Source organism: Boleophthalmus pectinirostris, unplaced genomic scaffold (assembly GCF_026225935.1).
Source record: "Boleophthalmus pectinirostris isolate CB_2022bp ecotype Guang Dong unplaced genomic scaffold, ASM2622593v1 HiC_scaffold_7, whole genome shotgun sequence".
Lineage (NCBI taxonomy): Eukaryota > Metazoa > Chordata > Actinopteri > Gobiiformes > Gobiidae > Boleophthalmus > Boleophthalmus pectinirostris.
This window is the reverse complement of record NW_026571473.1, coordinates 24,813,951-24,834,169: the sequence shown is the minus strand read 5'-3', so window position 1 is coordinate 24,834,169 and position 20,219 is coordinate 24,813,951. Positions and strand designations below refer to the sequence as shown.

General features: G+C 36.8%; 1 protein-coding gene across 1 annotated transcript in view; it reads right to left on the bottom strand.

Annotated features, from left to right (window-relative positions):
* Positions 1–17,198, bottom strand: part of tmem131 (transmembrane protein 131) — a 29,594-nt gene extending 12,396 nt beyond the window's left edge. The window contains exons 1-19 of the mRNA XM_020918984.2: positions 16,951–17,198; positions 14,194–14,255; positions 14,071–14,111; positions 10,465–10,533; positions 9,101–9,221; positions 6,891–7,007; positions 6,239–6,361; positions 6,080–6,160; positions 5,662–5,809; positions 5,316–5,372; positions 5,160–5,221; positions 4,970–5,078; positions 4,683–4,791; positions 3,563–3,716; positions 2,154–2,324; positions 1,650–1,760; positions 860–994; positions 207–311; positions 36–122 (exon numbers count right to left, since the gene is read on the bottom strand). Coding sequence (XP_020774643.2) covers positions 36–122; positions 207–311; positions 860–994; positions 1,650–1,760; positions 2,154–2,324; positions 3,563–3,716; positions 4,683–4,791; positions 4,970–5,078; positions 5,160–5,221; positions 5,316–5,372; positions 5,662–5,809; positions 6,080–6,160; positions 6,239–6,361; positions 6,891–7,007; positions 9,101–9,221; positions 10,465–10,533; positions 14,071–14,111; positions 14,194–14,255; positions 16,951–17,074 — 1,986 coding nt within the window. The 5' untranslated portion in view covers positions 17,075–17,198. The remainder of the gene's footprint in view (positions 1–35; positions 123–206; positions 312–859; positions 995–1,649; positions 1,761–2,153; positions 2,325–3,562; positions 3,717–4,682; positions 4,792–4,969; positions 5,079–5,159; positions 5,222–5,315; positions 5,373–5,661; positions 5,810–6,079; positions 6,161–6,238; positions 6,362–6,890; positions 7,008–9,100; positions 9,222–10,464; positions 10,534–14,070; positions 14,112–14,193; positions 14,256–16,950) is intronic.
* Positions 17,199–20,219: the final 3,021 nt, after the last annotated feature.

Sequence of the window (20,219 nt, the reverse complement as noted above, 5' to 3'; positions counted from 1 at the left end):
GCACAGCAGTATTCCAAGTAATTTTTAGTACTCACTGGAAATGAAGGCGGCAAAACTATGTGTTTGGGAGAGCTGCTTAACGCTCCCACAGCGATGAGCGCTTTCACTGGGAGGGTTAAGATCTAGAGAGCAAATGAAACAACAAAACCACATTACATAAAACACTGACATTTTGAAAGATTTCCTGCACATGGGATTGTGCCCACCTCATAGTCTGTGGTTATGTGAACAGCTCCGTCGTATGTGCCCTCAAGCGCCTTGGCAATCAGCGTGACTCGAAACACTGCGTAATACCCAGATGCCAGTATCGCCTTGAAAAGAGATGCCAGGCCTGTTAGACTTAAAATGTTGATTAAAAAAAACATACTGAATGGAAGGAATGGAAGCAGCAAAAATCAGTAAATGTGAATGAACAAGTAATACCAGAGTTAAGATTAGTGAGTTGTGAGTAATTACACACTGTGACAGTGGAATGAATCAATCAGTGCCAAGTAAATTAGATGCTTTATTAAGTTACAAACCAGTTTTGTTGCATTTCAGTGATGTGATGCAGTTTGCTGAACACATGTTCCACAAGCAAATGCAATCACAATTTCTGTATAGCCCCCTAAATTAGATTTATGTATACTTTGAACATAAGACTATGCAAATAAACTGAATTGAAAGCCAACTACAGTGAATTTGTCCATTTCAGAAAAAAATTAATTATAAAAATATTGAATAGATAAAAAAATGTACAGAAAAAGAAAAGACGGACTAACAAAAAGTATATCTGCTTTTTCAGTTTGTCACAATTGAGAATTCTTCAAATAACTGAATTAGACACAAAAGAATCCCAGTGGTGTCCCAGTTGTATTACCGTTCTGTGTGAAGAAGCAGAAGCGTTCTGCAGTTCTCGGAGGCGACTCAGAGCCACGGTGCTGTTCCCCCTCTCTGTCCTCAATAGCTCCATGGAGAGGCTGTCTCCAGTCACCAGCCACGACTTCAGCTCCAACTGAACAAGCAAAATGGGCTTTAGAAAAGGAGTTCCACAACAAACATATACTAAACATTTAGATTTGTCAACCGAGAATTAATTATGTGTGAAGTGTGTGAGTGAGTTGAGTAAAATTATTGAATTTCAAATGAACTCAAAACTGGACATTTCATACATTACTTTATGAGTTATTATGTGCATTTTGTAACAAAAAAACTTTCCCAAATACATGTTACAAATAATACAAATATAATTTAATAAGTTCACTTACTAAAAGAAGAAATTATGCTTAAAAGGTGCAGTATGTAACTTTTCTGATGAGCGGTCTGTGACATGCTTGTTGCTGAGAATATGTTATTGTTTTTCCTAGAATGTTCCACAGTATGATATTAGCCTTATCCATCTCCATGGAGACAGACAAGTGTGATCACTAGGTTGAATTACAGTTCAAATCTGTGGAGAGCAGATAGATAAGTTTAATGCCATACAGGGGAACATTCCAGGAAATATCAATGTCAGTTCTGGTATAAAAGTTTAAGTGTTTTTTTACATTGGTCATTTAAAAAAAAGTCTGCACCTCTAACCTTATACCTATGAACGTACACATGTGTTACAAAAGAGACATTTCAAATATTTACAGTACAAGACTGTGACAGACAACATGTTCACAGACCTCTATGGGATTGCTGTTAACCACAACAAACGTGATGCTGCTGGTGTCAGTAGCACTGCGAATGCCAAAGTCCAGCAGGTTTTCCCTCAGACTGGGGGGCAGGACTAGGGGCTGTACACAAACAAAGGCACATGTTACACGAGTATGGACTTTTTTTACTTAACTTTGTAAACATTGTCCCAGTTTAAAAAGATTTTCTTCCTACACGGCAACAAAAAGCCCAAACGTGGGTGTCATTATTTTAGGTTCAAAGAGATTATTTGTGTTATGTTTTATTTGTATTTCACCCTCATTCAATTTTTTTTTTTTTTTGGCAAATACATCATATATATATTAGGTTTGTTTTTTTTTTTCTGTAATAGGACTGATAAACATGTTAACAGACCACAGACAATAGGTAATAGGCCCAGGACAACAGCATGGTCCTCAGTCCAAGATAATCAACCATACTCATCCCAATTTAAAAGACTGCAATGGGGTGAGTTTCTGTGGTTTCAAACATACCTCGAGGAAGCCAGTGTAAGCCCGGACCGGCAGGTGGAACTTGGATGCGTTTGTGATGAGGAGGAGGTTGCTGTCAATGTGAATGGATGGTCGGATCGGTCTGAACAAAAGGGAGAAGATGTTCCGGGACTCGTGAGGTGGGATGACGATGGGCGCGCTGAAGTTCTGCACCTGAACATCAAAGAAAGTGGTTACAAAAAGGTTCAGAAATAATAGTCCAATTGTAATGTCAAAATTGAAGTTGTTTTATAATGTCTGGGTAAATAATTTGTTAGGGCATTATACTGAACAAAAGCAAGGCTGCCAATCTGCACCAACCACAAATAATGACTCATTTACAAACTATAATTCATACTGGGCATGGTGGGTGGAGTGTCTTGCCTAAGGACATATCACCAGTATGCTTTATAGCCACTGCTGCCCCATTTCGACCCCCGGTATTCCGAGTGGTCTCCCATGTAGATACTAATCAGGCCAAACGCTGCTTGGCTTCCAAGATCAGCACAATAATAGAAAATCTACCAATATTTGGTTAGAGGTAACTTCAGCCCTGAGCTATAACTATGTTTAATATTGCAATAAGGACAAGATTGGTTGTCATCTTTTTGTGAACCAGTCCTATTGCCACATTACTTACTTTGTCCACACATGTATTCCACTCTAGAATTAAGTGTCTTACTCAGTTCATTTTTAGATCAACAATTGCAGACATTTTGGGTCACTTTGCCACTGGTTAAACTTGTTCCTTCACTGTTTTTTAGAGACTTGTGACATGAGGCTATTACTGCTTTCAGAAGGTAAACACAGTATCCTTTATTAATTTTGTGCAAATGCTGACACATACATTACATTGTACACTACAAAGCTGACATCTACGATATAAAATCAAATGCTGAGGTTTAACACACAACGGGCCTCAAGGGATCTTATGAACAGTCTTTGTGGATTAGGTGGAAAAAGATCAAACGGTCAGGCCACCATATAAATTTGACTAGTTTCATTTAGGCCTGGTTAAGCAGCTTTATCTTTAGGATTAACAGAGTTCAGTCATATTTGGTGAGAGATGTTAGAGAACCACTACCATAGAATATTCAAAAATATGTGAAAGACAGATGAGAAAAGAAATAGCTCAAGTCAGGTAAGATTCAATCACCTTATTGAGCCAAACCCAGCAGAGAAGCAGAGAACCCTTAAATGGGACATTGTTGAGAATGTTTTGAACTTTAAACATTATGTAAACAAGTGGAACCAGCAAGTAATTTTTTCCTCATACACCTTCACTAAACTTCAAATCAAACACATTTGGAAGGTTGATAACAGCCATGCTGCTAACTTAAAATGACCAAATCCATAACTCCCAAAAGTTGCCAGCAGAGGCACTGCTGCCAACTAATTCAAGCAAGACTTACATTGAACATGGTTTTTGCCTCCTCCGGCAGTGACACATTATGGATCCTGATAGCAAAGCTGAAGGCATTTGTGAGATAAATGGGCCTGTCTACTGGGTCGACTGGACTGTCCCGGATGTGGAACAATGTTGCTGTGTGGTCAAACCCTAGGTACCTGCCAACATAAAAGAAAACATTTAGATGTTTATGTCAGTTTTATTTAGATATCAGGTAGGCAATAATGCAGGCAATACCAATTTAAATAACCCAAACATCATAAATATAAAAGAAACAATTACGTGACGAAAATATGCCCAAACAGAAATAATTAAACCAGTGTCTTTAGGTTTTGTCAATGATAACTACATTGCATTTATTTATTTATTTTGGATCTCCAGTAGTTATGAAACCCGTCCAGGGGCTATAGGTGGAAATTAGCACTGATGCTACAACCTGGTACAATGCATCTCTCCTGTTAAGGTTAATGTAAAAAAAACTGTGCGCTGTCCCTGTCTCAAATAAATAAATAAATAAATAAATCAGTAATAACTATTCTTCCTGGGATCCACATGAATGTGAAATGGTTATCACTCAATAGCACAAGTATTATCTCTCAAGTAATATACTGAAATAAGTGTTTTGGAAGTGATATCGTTGAAGAATGGCAATGGAAATGTAAACCCAAACCCTACAGGACTGCTACAGTCAATATGTATGCTTTTTTTTAGTAAGAAAGTAAGTAAGCAAGTCTTTATTTATATAGCGCTTTCACAGACATTTTCTGTCCCCAAAGACGCTTTACAGAGAATTATTCAACATTATTTATTCATTCTATACCTGGTGATGGTAAGCTACTATTGTAGCCACAGCTGCCCTGGGGCAGACTGACAGAAGCACGGCTGTCATGCCACTCAGCGCCATCGGTCCCTCCGACCACCACCATCACTCACACACACACCACTTTCATACTAGGCAAATTGGGCAAAGTGTCTTGCCTAAGGACACAATGATTGAATTGATTGTATTTAACTGACCTTTAAACAAAGATTTTTAAAATGTGTCTTATATCCATAGACCTGTAAAGCTTTCTCATTACTTTACAAAATCTTAACTAAAGCCGTTATTACGCAAAAGGACTCACCCTTCTAACACTTCTGCTTGGTAAGGGATTTCAAGCTTGGAGTAACTCTTTTCTTTTGCTTTTACTGTTATTTTACCCGAAGTCTGATATGGTCTTTTGGCTTTAGATGCTGCGAAGATACAAAAGTGACAGATGAAACAGGAGATAGACAAGCTAAAAAAAAATATGCAAACCACCCCACAAAAGAGGAAGTTGTGCAAACACGCAAAGCAGGGCATAAAGGGCCACTGTCAGAGGCGAAGTGGCTAAACAAATGACTAGACAGACTTAATATGGTAAAAACTTACCATCAAAACTTATACTTGCTACTTTGGTATATCTGCTTTCTCCTGCTTTAAGTGTTACTGCTTTGAAGTCTATTGTAACAGCGTCATTTGACGGTGTTGTGCGTACACTCTGGAAATTGGGCAAAATAGAAGAAAAGTTTTAATATATAAACTGCTATGAATGTTTACAAGTCACTGAAATGCCACATACTGTTATTGGAACGTCTTTGGTTCCTGAATTTAAGAGGTGTAGATTTAGCAGTTTTGGCCGATCTGTTTGAGGAAGTAGAACAAACCACAAAATTAGACAAAGTTGAAGGCGGACCATTTTCCTGTCGAGTTTCACAGTTGTTGTAGGCGGCCATACCTTGTGACCGCAGTGTGCCAAAGTCAAGCATTTCTGTAGAGGAGTATATACCAGGTGCTACAAAGTGAAAAAAACAAACAAACATTTTAAAGTTGTTTGTTACACTGGTATGTATGTTTACGGCAGTGACTGTCTGATAAATACATTATCTAAACATGTATGGGAGGAAAAATGAAGGCAACCACAAGCTACAATGGTAAATTCTGAATAAAACCTTGATTGACCCGGTTCAACGTGAGATGTCAAAATGAACTAATGTTGTACAACTGTGCTGTGTCTGGAGATTCATTTTTATATTGTTTCAACCCACAACATTGTGTTTGTGCACTTGTAAAATGGTTCAGACCTGACGAGACCTCCACTTCCACTGGGAGGATGATGAACTGATCATCCGCGGCGTTGGTTTTTATTCGGATAAACGCTGTGTGGTTGTCTGCGTCTCTAGACGAGAAACTGGCTCTCATCACTCCCTTTGTTTCAAATGGAGGAATCTCCTGGAATCAGTACAATTGGAGCACAGTTACAACTAAACTTCTAAAACTGTAAAATTAATGATGAGTGAGTGTATTGTAAGTGTAAAGACAGGTTAGAGATTGATAGCTAGAATAGGCTTATAATTCCACAACAGCGCACAAAATTTATAAATACTTAAAAATAAATTTCAAAGTCAATAAGTAGCTTTAAGTTGCATCATAGTGTTTTAAGTGATATCAATTATTGTCAAACTGTGAAACTAAAAATACATTTATAAAACAGTAACTAACCCATAGTTTCCCAGTCCCTCCTTGTTGTCCAGTGGGAAGCTCTAGGTGCAGGTCCCCACCACTGGAGTACATCTCCACAACCTCCGGTACAGAAATAGAAACCCGTCAAACAATGATTCACTTCTATTCTAAACAACATTAAGCAGGCCTGTGCTTCACCTGTAGAGGCTCACTAAACGGGTTGTGGATGTTGATGAGAGGAGAGAAGCTGCTGTTCACCGGGACACGGGCCCCTATAAACGGACGCAGCCTGTATGGGTTTGGGATGCCTACCCCAAAAACCTACAGGGACAGGAGAGACAACAGAATTATATAGAAATCATGTTTATATGTTCTTTCACATTTTTTCTGGTTTGTTGGTATATATAAACCTATTTGCTTTTTAAAATTAATTAGTACAGTACTGCTAATAACTAGGTGTTGAACAAGATAGTCCTGTCTGCAAAGGTGTGTCAATATGCAGCAACCTGATTGGTCAAGCAAAGAGCCAAAACCAAAACAACACAGCTAGTTGTGCAAAACATGGCATTGCTTTACATGTGAACTAGTTCATTTAAATTTGCATTGCGCAACTTTTTTGGTGGAGTGTCCATCTTCTGCTTGTCTGCATTGAGATGTTATTACTTGCTCTGGAAGATTCTATGGGATGACATTAAAAATATCGATCTAGCATTTATCCATTATGATAGGAGTGACTCTCCACAGATCTGAGTTAATGTAGCGTAGTGCTGCAATCACTAAATCATAGTCATTTATTTACTTTGATACAACTATCTATGACAGCAGACACGCCCTAAAATGCTATTTATACCTGGTATGTGAAGACTCCATGATGTGAAGTATTAATAAATAAAGTGTTTTCTACATTTCCAACTACTCGAGCGAGAAAAACAACATCAAATGATGTGTTTCCTCCAGGGGGAATTATCTGCAGAAAGAACAGAAAAGAAAAGACACATTATTAGAATGTAGTGACCTCCAATCACCCCCGACAACACCTGACCCTAAAGGTGCCCATACAAACACATTACAGCTGTGCGCCAAGTTTAGCATTTTGGTGGAGAGACTGTGATGTCTGCTAGTGAGTGAATGAGTGGTGCTGAGGGTTTGACTAGTTGCAAAATTGCAATACAAAGTGAAGTAAACTGGAGTCCATGGAGCCAGAAGCAAGCTAATGCTCACTCCCTATTTAAAACGTGGCATTTACATATACATTGTATGGTAATAACTGATTATTCTCTTTTAAACAAATATTTATGTAATTATAACTAAATATGTACATTAGCCAGAAAATAGTAAAAAACAAGGCCTTTGATGCAGATGTAGGTCATTTGGCAAAAAAGTAGGAGTGCCTCTCTCACTTGCTGCATTGTTCACTGAGCCTACTTTACAGCACTTTTTAACAAATTCAAACAAGAAAAGAGGAAGCAAGAATGCAAAGATGAGTCACTAGTTTTTCACTAGAGCTAAACCCAGTGTGTGTGTATAACCACTGCCCCAGACATGAGCGGAACTCAATAAATATTCAAATAGGTAAACATCACTATGTATCAAAGTACTAGTATAATATATCCAAAAAGAGTCCAAGAAGGATAATCAACTTCAAAACAAATCAAAGGTTGTCTATTCTCTGGCTTGTTTAATAAGTCTCATAGTTTTAAAAACATACTTCTAAACCACATATTAAAACTACTTTTGTGAGCTCACAATGAAGGCTACAGCAGTGGTTCACACATTTTCAAGTGGAAGGACACTTAATCAGAAGTCTTCCCTTTTTATTTTTATTTTCAGTTTTGATATGTAATTGTAGTTTTTGATGAGTTTATTTAATTATGATATAATTTCAATTCAATTTCAATATCTAATATTTAGTACAGGTTAAAAGCAGGAAGATAGGATAAGATAAAATAAAGTCTGTATTTCTGTTTAGACAATACAGCTTATTGTCATGCATTTAAGAAGAACAAACAAATCTCTAAGCTCCAGTACACTTGTGTCTCTACATGTGTTTTGCTACAATATCTGTCAACTGAAATATCATCGCAAACACCAGTCTATCTGCTGTTAAGTATGTCCTCTTGTATTTCAGTTTACATGTCAAAAGTCCCGGATCACAGTAGCTTCTTTAAATTTCTTCACACTACTGTCTATCACCTAGTAATGCCCCAAGACACAGAGCAGATATTTCCTGAGAAGAGAGTGTTTACCAACTCAAAATTGTACTTGTACTTGTATAGACAAAACATTCTTCTAATTAAAATATAATATAAATAATTTCATGACATTCACTAAATGCTGTTGCACAATTTTTTTAGATTAATGTATAAGTGTATAAGTGAGCTATTTGCAGAATTCCCTATGGGCACTACATCATGAAATGGTTTCAAAGAGTAATCTATTAAATTCACTCATTACAAATATTTCACGACTGCCTTTCCAAATCTAGGCACACTGCAATGAAGAGCACATAGTTGTCATAGTAATAACTTTAGTACGTAAAGATGATGTAACAAGATACATATTTTTTTCTTGAAGAAGTTGAAGTAGACAGTCATATAAACATAATTAGACTTCTATTCTTAGCTTGTCAACTTCCATTTTGTGGCAAGAAAGAAGAATTATTTATAAATGTCACGAAATCTAAACTTAATGCGAATAAAAAAGCTTTCAGTATAAAAAAAGGTTTATTTTATAGGCTTATAATCACACACCAATATCTAGGTGCGAAACAAGGATAATGTGCCTCTTTTTGCTATTGCCAATAGAGAATCAACTGCTCTTTTTAGTAAACAGAAGGGGGCTGTGGATAGAGTAGTGTCAGAATAAGCAAAACAAATGCAAATCTACAGTGTGATAGAATCATGTGTGGCAGAACCCATGACTTTGTGACTAATGCGAAAACAAGATGGTGATCTGGAGGTTCTTTAAAGAAACCAATATTAGATTTGGAGGAAATTTGCCTAATGGCACTGCTATCCCCAGACCTTACAATACCTTTATTCACTGTGAGAATGTACTTACCCTATTTTGGAAAAAGGATGCATGAAAATGTGCTGTTGTTGCTGATATTGATATCAAACTTATTTCTTCTGAGCTAGGATTATGTAAATAAACTTTCTCCATTTTTGGCATTCCAACAGGTCTGTAAACAAGAAACATGAAGTTAGAACAAGCTTCAAGCTAAAACTGTAGAGAAAAACACAAATGCGTTACAAATTGATAAATGGCTAATATTAACCGCTACTTAAGTGTTATGATAGGGTTTTATGAATAGGCATAGTCTCCAGAGCAGACAAAATCACATTAGGACTACAGGCTTTGTATTCAGTAATGAATTTTGCCCATTTAATATAGTTTACAGAACCTTTTACAGAGCTCTCAACAGCAAGAACAGTGGCAATGCATTAATATGTCTTAAACATACTAATAATTCAGATTTTTTGTGTTGTGTTGGACCTTGGAGAAACAAAAGATTTAAGATTTGTAGTCATAAAACATTACATCTGAGTGGTCGATGAGTAGGCAAGTGTGATTGTTCATTTATGGTCAAGGGTTATAAAAGCATTTACATACTCCGCCCTAATGCCCGCTCTGTGCACACCACTTTGCATGGCCACAGCTTAAGTTTACCATCTTCCAGTTTTTAAGATCAGGTCTGAATGCTTAATTTCCATCTTCTATTTGGTTACTTAAGTCTTATTTAACTCTAACCAAAACTCACTTCATCATTAATTACATTATTTGCTATTGTATTGTTATAAGAAATATCCAAAGGTAAATTTACAAATGCTTAACCTGATCATTTCAGTAAGTGTCTAAATCTAGATTTTTAGCCAATCACATCTGTACTAGTGGCATACAGAAAGTTGTGATGTTATCTGAAAGCGAAGAATAGTTTAGTTTACAGCTCTACAAACATGTGCTTAAAGGTTTGTGATTCTTATTATTCTTAGGTTTACAGTACATTTCAGTGCAGTACTGCCTCAAGTGTTAATGCATCTAGTTTGGTTAAAATGAGCACAGTGAACTGAATATTGGTGCTGTTATAAACGTTGCAAAGTTTGCTGTAATATAATGTAAAAAAAATATGGTTTAGACAGTCACTGTGCACGTTACTCAAATAAAAGATCGATGCAGGTGCGGTTTGGTTGCAGATGGAGGTGTGCACTGGGCTGTAAGGGTGGAGCAGGCAGCCTTAAGTCCCGTCCATTAGACGTGGCATTACATGGGTTTGGTTCAGAGAATACCACAGATATGGTTAATGCTTTTGGTATGCCTTCACCACATTGGCTTTGCAAGCTACAAGGTGTGGCTCGATCATATTAATATAAATCACCGAGTCATGTTTTAAAACAATCAGCTAAATAGGAGAATAAAGCACTCACTGTTCATGGAAATCCAACATTGGAGGTTCAAATCTTATAGGGCGGCAATTCCCTCGATGCGGGGACGTGCTACGGGACAGAAAAAGGTATGTCATGAGGAAGAGAAAGGTAGGAAAACTCGAACCCATGCTGGACTGGTTCAAGCTAACAAGCAACTAAAAACACTGTGTCCCGAACTTTCTGTTTCAGTTTTTTATAAGTGTCGCTGGCAGCCAAGAACCACTCCCATCCACGGTACACCATTTCCATATGTAAAGTCTTCACAGGTGTCCATTGCAAGAGTGAAACAACAACACAACAAACAAAGCTCTAAGTTTGAAGTGCTCCCAAAGCAGAACGACGCACAAGTGAGCATCGGCTGCGCACCCTGAGCACAGGACACACACACAAGCTACCAAACCTGTTGGACGACAGGTGTAGAGCAACAATAGGCTGGGCTGTCCTTGAAGAGGAGCCAGGTCTGTCTTTAGTGGAGGTACATTTCGAGTAATGAGAGCTGTATGTAAATCTTATGGAAAAGTTCATTAACAATGCAGGTGTGGTGTGTACAGTTCAGAGTGACAATTTATTTCAGGGTTCAAATGGTCCACACCTAAACACTCACAATAGACACATGCATTTATTTTCATTAAGCGTTGTTACTGACCTACAATTCAGTCAAAAGGAGCTACTGCCCTTCCTGTCTATACAGAAGAAAGGAAGAACATAAGTCATAAAATTTTCCAAATTTACACGTAAACTATGAAGCAGATCATTGTCTTTGGTGGTCATAAGTCATAAGAGAGGAAAAAATAATTACATGTATAGAAATGTACTACACAAACACTACTGAGTCACAAATGTGTAGAATATCATTGAAAGTAAAATGAAATTAAAAGTATTATGTCACTGAAGTGTATGCTGTTAAACAATGAGCGTGTTGACTGGTATTACCAAAAGTCAGCAATTTCTACAAAAAAAAAAAAATACTACACACACTAACCCCACTTAACTCTTTTTCAACAAATACCCGATAAGCTCATGTGAACCAGGATTCAGTCTCTATGGATACTCATCTGTAGTGCTAAAGTCATTACTCCGAGATTACCCTCTAGTCAAATGCTCAGCTCATATCCATTTCACCCCTTTACTACACAGTCTGCATGTACGTAGGACACAATGGCCACAGCCGCTGAGCTCAGAGTAGACAGGGATGGATTTCTCTCCCGGGAGGCACTACTGGAACAACCCCACACGCCTCTGCCAGCCCACACTCATCACAATAAAACAACTACCAACTACATTCTTTTGGGATTAAACATGTCCCTGAGTTGACAGTGCAAAAGTTACAGTGAAGTGTGAAAAATGTTGTTAATAGGAGGTCTTTTAAAAGGCAAGGAGAGGTCAGTAATGTGTCAAGAAATAAATTATGTCAAGTTTGAAACCAATTATGCTAACATCAAATCACTGCAAAACAAAATCTATACATTCATTTCAGTAGATCTTTTAATTAAGATAAGTAAAAAGGAAATATTGGATTGGTGATAATTTGTTGGACGTGCCTGTGATGATGTGATTCAGTGTTATTGTCTTTTATGCAGCTGAATGCTTTTACACCAGTACAAGATGTGTACTTTGCCCCACCCACTCTCCTATTGGCCGACAAAGGAGCAGAAAGCTTTAGTTGTCTCTTAAAAGCAATATAAAGCTACGGTACTATGCACACATGTATTCTTTTGACTGTGTAACAAAATTGCAATATGACCCTATTTTGTTTATTTGGCCAAATTGCCTCTATATCATTGTAAGATAAGAAAGAATGTTTACTTCTGTACTTCTTGATTTAAATAGTCCAAGTCTGTACACTGTACTGTGCAACTGCAACATAAGAGCAGTGACATAGTAGTTTGTGATCTACTGCGTCCATATAATGTCACTGTGGATCAATAGTTTGTCTAAAGGCAAAGTCTAAGTTCAGATATATATGCCCCTATACAGCTTACTTCTTTTCAGTGGATTGATACACCTTTCACTTCTTCCTACTTTCCCATCTAACTTGTGAAATATTTGTCACGTTAGCATACACAGGACCACGAGGCTATAAAATCTGTGTAGTCTTAGCTGGGTTAGTGCTGAGGAGCTAATGCTTTGGGCTTGTAATTGGAGTAGGTGCAGATCATGCCGTCTCTTGGCCTCTCCAGCTGCTTATGTCCAGAGTCAAGCTGAACTTTACATACAGCTTCAAAACCAAGAGCCCAAGAAATGAGGTTTAACTTATCTAGATATTGACAACAAAGACCAAAGGTACTTTCTATTTGCTGAAGCGACATTTTGGTTGTTGACTATGAATGATAAAATATATGGGTTTGTTTATTTTGTCTATTGTCTAAAAGAAAATTGTTTTTATTATTTTTCTACTTGCATACAACTGCGATAAACAGTTCACACAATTATATTGATGTTGTTGTTGTTATGTTATCAATAGACAATGAGAGTTGAGAAAAATATGACAGACATACAGCCTTTCTAAATTATGAATGTAAAAAGAGAAGGGAGTGGTTCTGGTATGTCTGTACAAGATAACCCTTTTATGGGCAAGTTCGCGGTGCATACATACAGCAGACGCCATACACTGCAATTAGACAAAACAAGTGAGGAGTAACTAACATCTAAATGGAAATCCCTGCCCTAGTTTAGTGTGTACTTGTGATTTAGGTCCAGGTTCAGGCCCGGGTTTTGATCCAATTTTTGGCCGAGCTTTAGTCTTAGTTTAGTTATTGAGTTAAGTAGATTCACAATTGTCCTTGTTTGGGCCAACTTTTAGTTTATTAGTTGGTTTAATACTAGGTTTAGCTCTGTTTAAGCCCCATCTTAACAGAGCTTATTAGAGGTACTTTCAGTTTAGTGAATTTGACGTGTTACTTGGTGAGAAAAGATGGAGAATTACTTAAATAAACGTTAATCGCTTGTGGTTTAAAGCTGGAACAAAATCTGTGCCTGAAGTATTAAATGCAATTATAGCCTCTTCCCTCCCGTGTAGAAATATTGCCTTAAAACAATGATGTAATCTCCAGCTCAGTACACCAAGTCCTCCAGGTGTTACTGCTCTCAGAAAGCCACGAATGGATCCATTTGTCATCATGTAATGCACTACAGACTGACAAGTGGAGCATATCATAAAACCTGTATATCCAGAGTAATTTGGAGTGGTAAGAGACTGATGCAGCTGATACAACAAGTCACATAAAACAGGTTTTCATGACAACTCATTGTCACTGCCACTTACACATTCAAGAGATCAATGAGTTTTTCATTCCCTTTTCACAAACCAGCATTTTAAATTTAGGATTAGTCTGATCTAGCGGTCATACTAAGGTAGCCAACATATGGATGTGATATCATGACTAAAATATTTTGACTTCCAACGCCTACACTTTCAATCTAATGCCTACGTAATAATACAGTTACTAACAACAACCCGCGAAGTGTAGAAATGTACAATCAATGGATTATTATATCCCTTGTGTTGGTGGAACAAAAGCCAAAATAATACACTAATAATAATGATGATAGCCCTTTCATTAAACTTTACTTTACTTGAAGACAGCAGATATGTGAAGCACCTACCTTTGTTGGTGATATAAACTAAAATCAATATCGGAGTCCGCCTGCGAAAAGAGAATAGTTAGACGCCTGATGTGAGTTGTTAGGGCAAGCTAAATTTGGACAGAAGGTAGACCACAGCGTTACCTGTAATAGACTCCCCTCACCAAAATGTAGAACTTCTAAGATGGTGTCTGATTGTATGAATGCTGTGGAGACAGAAGAGAGGTTTCAATACAACAGTACACACAGGTTAAATACTATTCATATTCACAACATATTGTCCAGAACAGTTTATAAATAGTTAATTAGAAGATCAGTGTTCCAGACTATACAATTTTAACAGAGGCAAATTGTGTACTGTTCACACTTTTCTGAGCTTTCCTGACAATTTAAAGCAAAATTAAGAACAAGATTCAACTCACATTCTGAATAAAAAAAAGAATAGTAGGATGAATATTTGACAAAATCAGTTATGATATGATATCCTCATATAGTTATTGGTCAAATATAACAGCAGATAAGCGGCGGAACCTATTTATGTTCCTCTTTCTGATAAACAACTTGCTGCTTTCCCATTATTATATTTAAATTAAGAAATTCTCAAAACTTCAGTGGTTATAGAACGTTCTATTAATAGAAAATATATATATTCACAGACTAGGAACAACAGTCTAATTGACAGCTGCCCCAGACGTGTGCTTAACAAACACTAGAGAATTTCACTGGGGTCTTCTATCTTTTATCAGATACAAGTTCAAAATAAACACTAAATAGAAAACGTAAAAGTAAAGAGACGTTCTTTATTCGATAGGTTGGCTGTTTGCTTTCGTAGTTTTTTCTTCTTGCTAACTTCTGCTTTAACTTCTGCAGCCATCATACAGCCGACCATGTAACTAATATTACCACTAAAAAGATAAGAGTACATTTGAACTTTAATCTCGGGTCCTTTCTGACCACACTACGACAACAAGGCACGTGGGCAATATACTAGTATGTAATTATAATTTATCACAGACAAATGATTACTGATTTTTGTAATCTCTGTAACCACAATCATCATTTCTAGATAGCTTCAACCAAGGTCATGAGAACTTCCTGCAAAGCTAAACTAAAAATATAATTACTTTTGCTTTCACCAAACAGAAAAGCTTTTATCACCACAGCAGCGACATAAACCCCCCTATTAATGCTCTTATGCCACAGTTTGAAAACAAATCCAGCATTTAACCAGTAATTAGCCTTGACATGTAGTGACAAATGAAACGCTACATTGAATTAACCGATGCTTGCTAGAGCAGGAGTGTGTGTGTGAGAGAGACCTGCTGTAATCCTCATATACATTATCCTCCTCTATGTGGCATCCCTGAACTTGAATTGAACCCAGTTTGATGTCTTCCAGTGCTATCTCCTACCCTCCCACTAACCCTCAGATCAAGAAATGAGGAAGAAATATGTTCCCAACATCTTTGATGTATTTTACAATGCAAGATAGTGTTGTCACGATGCTAAAATTTCAAACTATTTTGATACTAAAGAGTAGACGCAATACTGTTTCTGGTACCATGATGATGTGATTTTAAAACACTGAATTATGTTAGTTTCTTTTATATTACGATGGTCTTATGGTCTTTTATCTATGTATAATACCACAGTCATCCAGTTATGTTCATGATAATGGTTCGTGTGTGTTTACTAGTCTATGTACTCTTATACTTAATCTGATACAGCTCAAGATCATTCATAATCTATTCAGGACAGGGTCATTTCTGTCCTGTGAATGTGACTTTTTTAGTATTGATTTGGTACTAGTTTTAGTATCGATAAGGATTTAGTAACTGTACTTTTATAAGTGATTAACAAAAGCTATGAAGAGGAAATCTGCGGCTCTCTCTTAAAACGGAAAAAGCCTATTGCAGTACAAAAACTGAAAAATGTAACAACAAGAATCAACAAAATCCAAATTCTTACACGAGTAAAAAATCACAATGTAACTTAATACAGAGGCCAAGCACAAGGCTGACAACATTATCAATATGCTAATGTGGTATGTATTGTTTTTTGTTTTGTTTTTTGGCTCATGCAAAATTATATATGCTTTAAACTATCAGAGAAGACTGCATTTTTTGATTGTAGATTGCCAGCTGTGCATTCAAAGTTTCCCACATCTACAATGTTTGCAGAAGTCCCTGGACGTTTTATGAAGTCTATCTATCAAGCACTGATAAGAGACTAGGACGTGTTGCTCCATTTTGGCACTACTGTAAACATTGTAAAGGCACGGGACACGTTTCAGACTTGGCACAGCTTATCATAGATGTCAGTGAATGACAGAAGTCCACTGAAAGCTGCTGTGTGTGTCAGGGTGGTCTGACATGATAATCTGACATAAACATGCTCTTATGACTTTGCTCACTGGACCCGTCACAAAAAACTAGCCACGTTTACGTTCCGTTTTGAGTTTTATGAGGAAGCTGACAGCACCCAAGCAGTCACTTTTTATTCCAAGTGTGCATGACAACTTTTCATTCCAATGAATTGAAATCACACAGTAAGTGATGTAAGCCCGTGCAAATAATCCTTCCGGAGCTAAACTATAACAGTGTTTAAAGGCTATAAAGTTGTCCAATGCAAGCTTTTAGGAAATACTAGTACAAATGACAACGAGTTCTGGATGGGACCTCTGTCAACACTCAGTACTAGCTTTATGTGTAGGCTACTGCTAACAACATAAAACATACCACAAGCAAGCAGTTTTCTGTAATAAATAATGTTAGAGAGAGGGCAGCAGGGGTGGTAAAAGTGGCCAGTTAAAGGGAAGGCTAGCCCCAAGCCACACTTCACCAGAAATGTCTACGGAAGTTAGCCCAGGCTAACGTCAAAAGCTAAGTTAACGTTACAAACCTTGTTGATTTGCCCGCGTCGTGTGAATAAAAGCAATAAATAACATCCGCAGTAAAGCGACAAATGATGTTCTGGTTTCTGTTAATAAATGGCGAGAACTGTGGCTCCTTTCTTCACTCGCCATTTCTGCAGATCTTTTAGTTAGGATAAAAGCCGAGCGAATGTGAGGACATGCCCGTGTAAACCTCTGCTGCGTCTGTCAATCATAGCGAAGAAAAACTCCAGCGAGCAAAGCCCAAAGCCACTGCAACAGGAAGCGGCCGCGGTCCTCTTCCGCCGCACCGTACCGCGCCTTTGTGCGCGCCGCTGCCGCGCGCCGCGTCTATCAGGGCGCACACGGGAGACAGCGCCCTCTGCTGTCTGACACACAGGGAGTAGGCAGAGATTCACACCTGAAATACCAAGTTCATTCATAATTTAAAGGAAATGTATGTAACCTGTAGTTTTTTCCATTCTTATTATATGGAGAATTCGCACACTAGCACTGATTTAAGATGGCTGCAGGTGCTGGGGTTTAGGGAGGAACCATCTATGCAGTTGCAGTACTTTAATATTTACAGTTACATAATTTCAAAATTGATCTATGAATTTTGCCAACAGCTTTTCCTAAACAGGAGTTTTTTTGTGGGGGCCCTGAGACCAAACGGGGCAGAGTTGGGAGTGGACCTTATCAACCTTTGATGACCCAAGACATAAGATAACAGGAAATAATTGTGAAAAAGCAAAAAATATCCTCAGGAGTGGACCTGGCTCTTGGCCTGTAGTCATTATTCAGATCATAGAGAGTCCTTTCAGGTTTAAGCCAACAGGATTTCAGAATCTTGCAGACCAAATGACTCAGTGAAGCATATTTTGTTTTTGTGGTTGGATAATCATCTTGAGATCCAAAACACACACACACACATAAAGTACTGAAATAAACATTCTAATTTGAAGTCGTACATTTTGGCAGTTTACCTACAATATTAGGATTTTCTTGATCATAAAAAATATTTGAAACCGAAAGAGCTAACTTTTGCCAGCTGTGGCCAAATACATAATCCTGACACGTGTTCAGAAAGTCAGACCCATAACCTCTTCAGTGATTAAACTGGGCTGTACTGTATTTATATATGACATGTTTCTGTCACCTCAAATGGGCAAACATGTGAGGGTTTGGTTAGTGTTTCTTCCTGTTATTTTGCACGATAGGCCTACTCATTTCCTGTAACTGAATGCGATGCTGTACACTCAGAATTACACAACCTCAAAAAGTGATCAATATAAGTAATATTTCTTCATTAACAGGTTACACATGTTTTAATTGACATATTATAGGCCTGCCCTGATAAAGTAAATGTAAGGTATATAGTGTACAAAAGCCTGGCTTAATATTCACCAAAATATTTAACATGTAAAAGAAATAATACTTATGAAATACATTATATTTGAGACATTTCAGTGTGGTAAGGAGCATGAAATGTATAATGTTTATTTGGCTTGATTTTAATCATACCACACCATTTGGCCTATATCTTATTTGGATTATGTATACAAATGAAACTAGAGTAATTGTGAATATTTAACAACAATAAACCTATATACCCTGTGCCATAAACACATTGATAAGATAACAAAAGTTGCGGGAGCTATAGACAAAATGGTATCAAGAGGAAGAGATTGTGTTTGAACTTACTGTTCATGCAAAAAAAGATTGTCTAATTGCCAACTGTTGCCTTGTTGGAAAGGAAACATAAAATTCTTATAGTTTTAGATATTAATGGTGTGAAATGCTTCTATTTTAATACAGTCTGCTAGAAGACAAAAGAAGACATTTTTGACTTCCTTTTGTTGTCAGTATTTAATTTAAACTCTGATGACACCATGTTTATCAAGTTTTTGAAGATATTTTGGAAGACAGTTTTACAAGTGACTGGCAGTTTTTTCAGCATAAATGTGACAAATATTTCCTGTTACTGGGTTTCACATCACATCACACTATTCTTTAGGCCAAAATCATTTAATACAAATGGGGCCAGCTAAAACAAATATTGTTCAAATGCAGATTTTTGTTGTAGTATAGCATGGTCTTGTGTCTAGTCAATAATATAAATGTTCAGGTTACAAATTTGGGAATTTACCTTTCCAATATTTCATGGCAAAGTACACAGTGTAATCAACAGCCTCTTGCCCCCCATCTGGCAGTATAACGTCATCACTTTCTAGAATCTGAAACCCACCAGTAGGTCAAGTGCTAAATGATAGAGACAGCTGTGAGACACAACAACTTTTACAAAGCAAAGCAGCGAGACAGATCATTTTACTGCTGCCAGAAATGTCCTCCTTTAAGTTTGTGTAAAGGAAGTGTTCACAAATTTTATTTACGTTGCATTTTAAAGGTTCACTATGTAACATTGTAAGTTGAAAGTGTGCCACCTACTTGTCTACATAGAGGTGTTGAATTTGCCACAGTATGACATTAAGTTCAAGATCAAATGGCCAAATTTAAAACTATTATGACAGATGTAACAATATCCAAATCGTTGTTGTAGGAATGCAAAGTCTTCCCTTGGACTATAGTCATTTGTAATAAACTACACTAAAGGGACAATATTATTACTATTGTCTGTTCATAGTTTGCCCAGTTAATTATCTATTACATGTTCCCCATAAGAGGCATATTAAAGTTTGTTTAATATGTTACCACTGTGTCAATATATCTATCTATATATATATATATATCTATATATATATATATATATATATATATATATATATATATATATATATATATATATATATATATATATATATATATTTATTTTTTTTTTTTTTTTTTTTTTTTTTTTTTTTTTTTTTCCCCTTTGTTTTTTTTACAACATAACAGTAATTGCATCAGCCTATATTTATTACCATCATGGAAAAAATACTATGTCTCAAAGTCAATATTTGAATCACCTTTAGATCTATAATTTCCCACAATCAAGGTCACTTATGTCTGCCTTTAAAGTACAATGAGAAAATGCTACATCACTGAAATAGTATCATAGTACTTCTACGTGTGAATGCTACTTATGTACATGATAGGATATTTTTAAATTGTAATGCATCAAAAATGTATTCATGAAATAAAATTTACTCAAATTTTACTTTTCTGGACCCAGCCTTCAATGCAACTTAGAAATCTCTTGAGTGAATTCTTATGGTGGCATTTCACTGGCTGCCTGTAGAAGGCAGAGTTGTACAAGTGATGACAAAAAGGTAAATCTGATGAACAGTAAATTATTTTT